This window comes from Benincasa hispida, chromosome 3 (assembly GCF_009727055.1).
Source record: "Benincasa hispida cultivar B227 chromosome 3, ASM972705v1, whole genome shotgun sequence".
NCBI lineage: Eukaryota > Viridiplantae > Streptophyta > Magnoliopsida > Cucurbitales > Cucurbitaceae > Benincasa > Benincasa hispida.
The window spans coordinates 26,258,095-26,268,116 of NC_052351.1; the positions used below are offsets into that span (position 1 = coordinate 26,258,095).

Genomic DNA, 10,022 nt, shown 5'->3' on the forward strand with positions numbered 1-10,022 from the left:
TTGACTGGCTGGGGAATATCACCAATGACAATTCTTCGTAATTTACGCCCGATTAGGAAACTCTTCACTTGATGGGCCCAAAAAATGTAATTTGTCTCATCAAGAATAGTACTAATGGGACGAAATACATGATATTTTTCCATGTGGCGTGACGGCTTGGAAGGAGAAGAAAACCAGGGACAACGAGGGCGGCTTGGCGGCTTGGCTGAAGGGATCAAAGGTCAAGTTCTGGACTGGGAATCAGGGATCAAGTTCGATTGAGGATCGAGTTCTGGACCGAGAATTGGGGATCGAGTATCAAGTTTTGGATCGGGGATCAGGGGTCGAGTTTTGGATCGGGAATCGTGGATCGAGTTTTGGACCGAATCGAGTTATGGATCGGGAATCAGTGATCAAGTTTTGGACTGGATCGGGGTCTGGACTAAGAATCAGGGATCAAGTTCAATCAAGTTTTGGACCGGAGATCAGGGGGTCGAGTTCTGCACAATGGGGATCGAGGATTGAGTTTTTCACAGTGGGGATCGAGGGTCAAGTGTTTCACAATGGCTTCAGACAGGGGATCTAGATGGTTCTTCTTCACGCCGGACAAGGGTTCTGGGTGGTCAGCCGATGACCGGACGGCAGCGATGACAAAGAACAAGAGGAAGAAGGAAATAGCTAGCAAGGCTTTGATACTATGTGAAAGATGTATTTACTATGTATATTTTTACAAGGAACTGTATAGGGGTATAAATATAGTATTAACACCCTAAGAATAGAGCATAACCAAATTAACCAAATCCTAAAGACTCTCCAAATAAGACTCTCCAAAGGAGACCTAGTATACATTCACAATTTGAATGAATAACAATCAACTTTACTACAACCAATCAAATTCAAAATTTTAAAAATTCTCAACAGTATAAAAACAAAGAGGCAAAGAAAATGTATGAGTTTGGTCATTTATAAACCATCATATCATATATATAAAGAAAGGTTAATTGTATTTTTTGTTGGAAGAAAATGGAATGTTTTTGCTTTTTGTGTTTATTAATACATTTGATGAAGTTTGAGATGATGGATGATGTGAGTTTTTCTTTTTGGATTGTGTCACGCTCAACCTCTATCCATTGTGTGCCGGTGAGTGTGATTGTGATTAGAGATCGAATATATAAAAGGAAAGAAGAAGGAAAAAAAGATAAAAAGAAAAGAAAAGGAATCACAAATTCAATCAATCTCTATCACTTATTTTCATTATTATACATAAATATGCACTTCAAAGATTCAAAATTTCAACTTCATGGCAGCTTTTTTTTTAGTTATATGTCAAACAACTAATTCTTCTTTTAAGTTTAGCATGTGTTAATGGTTTGATAGAATCCTAAAAACCTAATTTGGTGGAGAAGAGATTTTAGAAATATAAATAAAATCAACAAGCAAAGAAAACGTAAACTATAAAGAACGATACAAAGATTTATATGATTTATTAATAGTATGTTAGCTATATTCACAAACAAATGGAGAGAACAATTTTAATCATATAAGAAAATATCAACAATGTAGATATATAAGTGCCAATGAGATTATAGGGTTTATATATAAGGAAAATTGCAAATATAAGAATCAAACACAAAGTATTTGTAGATATAGCACAATGCAATTTAGATCAACTCTCTGAGTCAATCACTGATAGAACATATCGTTGATAAAAGTCTATTAGTAATAGAGTCTATCACCGATAAACTCAAAGAACTAGATCTAAATTTTATTGAAAGAGATTCCGGAAACTGTATCTAATAGGAGTCTATTAACGATATAATATATCACGGATTGATTTTACTATATTTGCAAGTCTGTAAAAAAGTTGCTATACACTTAATTATTAGTCTTAAAAATGCTACCCATTGTAATTACCCATATATTATATGATACATCTCTGAATCTTAGATCGAAAATCGTAAATTATATATAATTTATATGTATACTATAAATAAGATTCTATAGTAAGTAATTCAAAACGTCAAATAACAGATCGTACAAGTTTAAGAGAATATCTACGTCGATAGACAATAACATATATATTGAGTAAAGATTAAGAGAATATCTACGGTCCCGACAATATTATCACGAGTTAAGGAAAGAGAATCAGACCGAAAAGAAAAGAAAAGGAGTTGGACTTTTAAAGAGACTCTCACGTTGATAATAGACAGAGAAGGGGCAAAGGGGGATGGGTGGTGATTCAGCAGCCACAAGATTGCCTTTCATCCAGTCATTTCATATTACCCTACGCCAAGCTCCCTCTACACTAGGCCCTGCAAAAAGACTGTTAACCCCTTACATTGAAAGCGACTTTATTAATTATTCCTTTAATTTACTTAATTTACCTTCTGCATCCTCTCATCGTTTTAGTCATTAAACTTTTTAGAAAGTATTTATTTTGATCTCAAATATATTAAAATTTTATTTATTTTTTAACCAAATAACGAGGTGATTTTCATTTTTAAATGACTAGACTACTAAATATGTTAACTATGCTAAAAAAGTTTAGAGTTTCAATTTTGAATAAGGTAGCAAAAAAGGAGGATTTAACCGACATTTTCAGTTCAAAATTTTGGCATTGACGTGTTGGTTATTGACATTTTACTTCATCTTCATCTTGCTCAATACGTCTAGAGTCTAGTCATCCAAAAATACAAACTCTCTCACATTTCTGTTGAGAATTAAGATGATTTTAATATTAGGGACCAAAATGAATACTTTTTAAAAGTTTAGGGACTAAAATGAACGTTTTTTTTTAACTTATGAACTAAAATAGAACCGACTTCAAAATTTAAAAACTAAAATAGGGTTTAAATCTATTTATTACGAATGTTTTATCCAAAAGATTAAGTTTTAATTTTCTCATGTTATATGTGAGTCTGTGAGATTTGCCGAGCATATTCGTGTATTATTATTATTATTATTATTATTATTATTATTATTTTAACAAAATGTTGTAATATGAAGGAATAAATGAAAAAAAGGAATACAAGCCTTAAGAACGACTCAAACACGGATTAAACCACAATGATATTATATTGTTAGGCTAAAATATGATATTAGTTTTTATACTTTGAATTTTATTAGATTTTTAATCCATGTATGTTTTAAGTATTCAATTTTAGTTTCTATATAGTATTATTCTGATACGGCTATATTTTTTCTTACAGACAATGATGTTGGCGATTATACTCTACACCTTATCCTATATTTTGTCAAGCATATTGACGTTCTACCCCATGTAAATTCTATGGTCATTTAGGCTAAGTTGTAATCTAAATATATCTCTCACTGTATGAAATTTTGCTATAGTCATTTAGACTAAGTTGTAATCTAAATATCTCGCAAAAGCTTATGAGTCTTTGAGAGGTATTTTATTCATTAGTCTCGAGGACTTCTCCAGACTATCTTGACATGAAGTGGAGTTTTTTGGTGAGAGGGATTGTCACACTTAGTGAAAGTTAATCATGACTACATTTAAGAGGGAGTCTCCCACATAGGGGGAGTCAAAGTTATTTTTCACTAGAACTAAGTTGTTTATTAGTCTTCGTAGAAGACTTTTTTCAACAAATAAATACTACATTGTAATTATTCAACTTTTACTTTATATTAGCAATAAAGTCGCTTTTCTTTGAGCACATTGTCTCCTAACACATAGGTGACATTGCATTGATTCAACTTACCAATATTTGTCTCTCAAACTATTGCTTTATTATTTATTCCATATGCTATTATTCATCTTGTTATAATATAGTGCGTGACTTGTGTTGATTTATGATATATACATCTATTTTCATTATGCTTTCAATAAATTTTAATTTTAGTTTTTCAAAGTTAATTTTTTAATCAAAATTTATAAAATAATAATAACAATAACAATTTTCATACCTAAAAAATACCGTATAACTTCCAAAATCTAAAGTGAACTAAATACTAATAGAATAAAAAAATATTTTTTAAAAAAACTAGTCATAAAAATATAATTTAAGATTTATTAAAAGTACGAAAAATTCAAATTCAACATTTTCAAAGACTTAGAATAAAATTACATATCAGCCTAAATTATTAAATAAGTATATACCCAACCAAAAGGGGAAAAAAGTCAATTAATTACACAAGATTTATGGATAAATTCCGTGCATTTTCCACATCCCATATAATTAATAATACCATAATTTATCTTCACCTCGAGCCAACACCAAAAAAATAATAATAATAATAATAATAATAATAAATAATAAATAAAAATGAATGGGACATGACATGGGAGAGAAAGAAGGGTAAAGGCCACGGGACAACAAAAGTGGCAGTGGGTTACATTTTTTCAAATGTTTAGACAAAAAACCGTACTACATTTCTTTATTGTCTTCTAGGTGGTAGGTTTGTAATTTCCTTTATTATTATTTTTATTTTTGGGATCCCCAGTCTATAAGCCAATCCTGAACCCTTTCTTTTTCTTTTATTTTTATTTTTCTCTTTTTGCTATTTCTCCTGTTTGGGAAAGCCCATCTGGACTACGTCATCATATATATCATCAAACTTATTTTATTTTGTTCTATTTTATTTGTGTACGTATACTAATCTTAAAATTAAAGTTGTACAAAAATACTAACTTACTTACGTACTTGACTATTTCTACTAGCTCCTTATGTATGTGTTATATTGGAATCTAATCATTGATTTTTAACTTTACAATTTCTCTCCCTCTCTTTTTGTTTTACTTTCGTTGAAATTTGACATTTTGATTGTCTACAAACCTAAAAGTTTTTTTCTTCTGAATTTTGTACTTAATGTTTGAATAATAATACTTCAGTAACAATCTCATTTTTTATTCGGTACGGTCGGTATGTATATTAAGAGTCAAGACAATAGTGTCGTAGTCAAATGTTAAGATTTTTATTAAGTGAATGGTTAGGTACAAGTCATTCTCATATGTACTTGTCAGTTTAAGTCAATAATTTTTTTTTTCTAGACCTAATTAGTTAAAAATCTTATCCACCACTTGAGTTGTGTATGCCATGCATTAGTATTAAATGCTCTCTTTATCTTTCATTTTCTTTTTGTTTTAATTATGTTTCATTGTCTTTTAGTTAATTATTGGAATTTTATCCTACATGCATGCACCCTGTAAATTAAAAACTATTTACCTTTGTCAATGACATTTTTCACAAGCCTGTAGATGTTAATGGGTTAAGTTTTTTTTTTTTTTTTTTTTTTTTTTTTTTTTTTTTTTTTTTTTTTTTTTTTTTTTTTATATCTTGTAAATTTATTTCGACTATTTTCAAAAGTTTATTTCAATTAAAGTTTTTGCTAACTAATTATCTAATCATACAAAAATTAATTTTCAAAATATTACTAATTAATTGTGTAACATGGGTTAGAAAAATGAAAATTTCAAACCATTATTAGAGTGATATAATATTGGAGAATGTCTTAATCTGATATGAAAAGAAAAAACACTAGGTAAGAATCGCATAGTTTATTTTAAAATGTCATTAACTTTGAAGATTAAATCATGTGTTTAATGTGTGATCATTGTATTAAAAAATAAAAACAACTTCTTAAATTTTAAAAATGTCTACTAGATCCATAAATTTTTTATTTGGTCCAATTATAAGGTGATTCCAAACATTTTCAGTTTCTTATATAAAAATATTTACGAAATTTTAAATGTGTTCAATAGGTCAAAGAACTACTAAATATAGGACGTTTTTCAAAATATTTTAGATAAAAAATAAGAGTTTAGGACATCTGTCCGAAATCTTTTAAAATTGAGAAATTTTTCAAACGAATTAATTAACCTAAAAGTTTGATGCCTAAATTTATAATTGATTATTTTATTTCGGCCTGATCCTGATTGTAGGTAAGCAAATAACCCATTATTCTTCCTAGGAAGGAGACAACAAGTTGCATTATTTAAATATAAAACGTATTAATTCAACATATATATAATTTTGAAGTTTTAAATTAGATTAGGGTTCTTAATTAATATTAAAGTTAAATTAATAAACTAACCATTTAATCTTGGCAGTGTCAAGATAATCAACTTTGCAAGTCAAACAATTACCACATGGTTTAAATTATTAATTCCACTTTTTCTTATTTAAATAAAAAAAGAAAGAAAGAAAGAAAGAGATCACTTAAATACAAGGCTATTTTCAAAAATAGCATTTCATTTGGCTAATAGATATAGATTTATGATGTAGTGTGTAATTTTTTTAAAAAAATAAATAATTATGAAAAAAATGTTTTCTATACAAATGTCATAACAAATGAATTTTACAAAACAAATCACAAACTTAATTTGTAAAGAGTAGTTTTACTTCTATAATCCACATCATTACCAAAAACTCTTAGAAATGTCACAATTTATAAATAATTTAATTGGTTAAGAGATTATATTATTTACTTAAAGGTTAAAAATTCGAATTTCAACACCGTTCCATAAAAAAAGTGATTTGAATTCTTTTAAAAATAAAAAATGTAAAACCATGAAAGAAATGATTGTTTTCAAATATAGAAAAACGAACCAAAATATTTACAAATGATAACAAGGTATCGCACTCTATCTAAGACAGATCGCGATAGACACTCTATCTACAATAGACTGCGATAGACTAGACATAGATAATAATCTATTGCGGTCTATCGCGGTCTATCAGAGATAAACTATGATATTTTACTATTATTTGTAAATATTTTAAGTAGTTTTGTCATTTAAAATAATTTTTCTAAAAAGAAACAAAAATCAATAATATATATATTATTTAACAATCAAGTATTTACATCATAAATAACAATATCGAATAAAAAAAATACTAATTGAATCCCTTAAAAAATGATGAAATTTGTTTACAATAGATAATAATATAGATAAAATATTAATCGAATAAAAAAATTACTAATTGAATCCCTTAAAAAAAGTATGAAATTTGTTTACAATAGATAAGAATATAGATAAAATGTTTCATCTCCACCCAAATATTTTATGTAAAAAAAATCTATCCCTAATGTTTCATAGGTGTTATGAGAGTGAATCACGTGTCTTGATTTGCCTCACTTCTTTAATATTTAATTTTTTCAAGCAAATTTTTATACTCAATACTCCAAAAAGGGATTCCATTTCCAACTCAAAATTAAATATTTAATTAGGTAATTACCAACACACCCACACCCTCACAAAGATAAAACCGGGCACAACTGTGATTACATGAAAATATCGAGGCAGTTCTGCGAAAATAGTAAAATAAAAATTCTTCCATAATTCAAAATTCTCCACATATTTCATTTTATTCCGCTATAAATAAGTTGCAACGCAATCCCCGTGTAAACCATCCACCAAACTTCTCATACCAATCCACATACCAAAAAAAAAAAAAAAAAAAACAAAGAAACGAAAAAAAAAACCTTCACCGCCGGTGACAATGGCCGCCGTGAATCTCCGACCCGACGGTGACAATTCACTACTCATTTCCCATCTATACAACCCTGAAATTTACACCCAAATGTTACCCCAACAAGGTAATTAATTAATTAATTATTATTTATTTTTTAAAAAAAAAAAATCATCTCTATACGGCTGGTGACAATGGCCGCCGTAAATTTTTTTAAATCAATTACCTCAAAAATTCATTACTGGTTATTTAAATTTTTAAATTTTCGTTTTCAAGATACGGCAGAGGGAAATAAGCCGACGAAGCGGCGGCGGGAGGAGGAGCAAAGCGAAGAGGGCGGGGGGGCTGGGGCGGCGGGTTGAAGAAGAGGAAGCTTGAGTTCAGAGCAAGTGAAGCTGTTGGAGATGATTTTGGAGTGAACACAAATTGGAATCGGAGAGGAAAGATCGATTGGCTTCGGAATTGGGACTTGATCCACGGCAAGTCGCGGTTTGGTTTCAGAACCGCCGTGCACGGTGGAAGGAATAAGAAGATGGAAGAGGAATATTCCACTCTTAAAAAAGCTCATGATTCTTTGTTCTTCTAACAAAAATCCCATCTTGAATCTGAGGTTAGTTATTGTAATTTTCAAGTACTTTTAATTTCCATTTTCATTTTTGGTATGTTTTTTTTTTTTTTTTTCTTTTTTTGAATTATTCATCAAACTTTTTTCTTTTTCAAATTACGTACGGTCTTGAGAGTTATTGTTTGACCTTATCGTTAAATTTTTAGTACTAAAAATTAAACTAGCTTTTGATTTGCTTATCTAGTAAGAAATGAACAAAATATGGTAATAAAATAACAATGTTTTTGTGTGTTTTTTCCCCCTTTTGAAAGGAATAAAAAGAAGAACGTGCATGAGCTCTTGGCTCGAAGAATATGATGCCACCTTATATGGTTTGGAATTCGTGAAATAATAATAATAATAATAATAATAATAATAATAATAATAATCAATTCCTTCCCTAAAAAAATTGTTTTTTTTTTCATTGACGTACTGTTTACTGCCATCTGAGGCAACTACAAATGGGATAACAACCTTCCCCTGTCTCTATTTTAGAGAATGTTTCCGTACACCGACTTGCTAAAAAAAATATCCGGTAATACCTATTTTTGTGTACTCTACTTCAATATCTAATTAAAGTTAACTTTTCTTGTTTTGAAAAAAAATATTTTTTATATATTTTTATTTTATGATCGAAGAAGGGTTGGACTTAAGTATTTTGGCTGCATTTCATCTTTTTGCAATCCACCCAATTTTGATTTGCAATCCACCCAATATGTACTCTAGTTAGTAATAATACATAAGGGATCAAGTCTCGGAATATTTTAACATATAGTAGTTGGAAAGTAACAAGATTGGTGGGTAAAGAAACTCTCACATGAATAAATAAATAAGAAAAATAAAATAAAGCGATACACAGCTGAGAACACGACAACGTGGAAGGAGAAAAAAATTCACAAACCAACAAAAAATTTGCCATGTGAAAAATGATTAAAATCACCCAAACATCTTTCCCCAACTCCAATTATCAAAGTACTCTCCCAAAAGCATTATAACACTCACACAATTGAGTTAGTATACCGAACTTAAAATACTTCAAATTGAAATCATTTGAAACCAAAGATAGATGGTTTTCTAGTACACGCAGAGTACGTTACTTTTTTTAACGTTGTTGTTATGATAATTTGCCAAAACTCGAAAATAAACATTAATTAGTTTATTTGTTTGGTTGAATAATTAGATGGTGAAGCTGAAAGAGCAATTGGCAGAAGCAAAGAATGAAATTAAAAAATTAGTAGAAGGAAGCGAGAGAATATCAAGCAATAATAGTCCAAGCTCTTCGGTGACAATGGAAGCAATGGAGGAAGCAGTGCCTTTGGGAGAGCTATTTTTGGAAGAATATGAAGATGTATTCTATTGCATGCAAGAACACAATTACAATCAAGGAATGGACTGGCTTAATCTTAATTATATGTAGATTAATTTAGATATTTATTATGTAATTCACTAATTAATTACTCTTTAGTTTTGTGGATATAGTCATAGAATATTAGATCATCTAATGTACATCTCTCTCCCTCTCTTTCCTTCTCTCTAACTAGTGTTATTTTTCAGAACTTGGAATTAATTAAGGATATAATTAATTGTCTAATTATCTCTCTCTTCGTCACCATTTTTTTTTAAATAACCTTTTCTTTTCTCATTCTCATTTAACTATGCTTTCGTTTGCGATTGGCTGCCTAAAAATTTGCTAACTTCTTTACTTTTTTAATAATATTATTTCAAATTAATATAATATATTAGGTCTATTTTCAAATTCTAATTTATTATTCCTTTATAACAATTATTTTTTCTAAAAAACAGTATTATCAAATAATTTTTACTAAATAAAATTAGTTAATATTTCAATCCCATACAATTTTAAATTAATAAATCTAATTTGATTCATATAACTAAATTATACCGATTTAGTATTAATTTACCAAACATTGTAACTATTTTTTTAAAAAAAAATTAAAATTAAAATTTACCAAACACTATTGTACTTCATTTCGCATATATTTTTT

At 28.9% G+C, this 10,022-nt stretch overlaps 1 protein-coding gene across 1 annotated transcript; it reads left to right on the forward strand.

Annotated features, from left to right (window-relative positions):
• Window positions 1–7,223: 7,223 nt before the first annotated feature.
• Window positions 7,224–9,614, forward strand: LOC120074171 (homeobox-leucine zipper protein ATHB-40). Its single transcript, XM_039027197.1, is given in 5 exon segments — window positions 7,224–7,539; window positions 7,689–7,818; window positions 7,820–7,934; window positions 7,936–8,022; window positions 9,197–9,614. Coding segments are annotated over 5 exon segments (666 nt in total). The 5' UTR covers window positions 7,224–7,442; the 3' UTR covers window positions 9,434–9,614.
• Window positions 9,615–10,022: the final 408 nt, after the last annotated feature.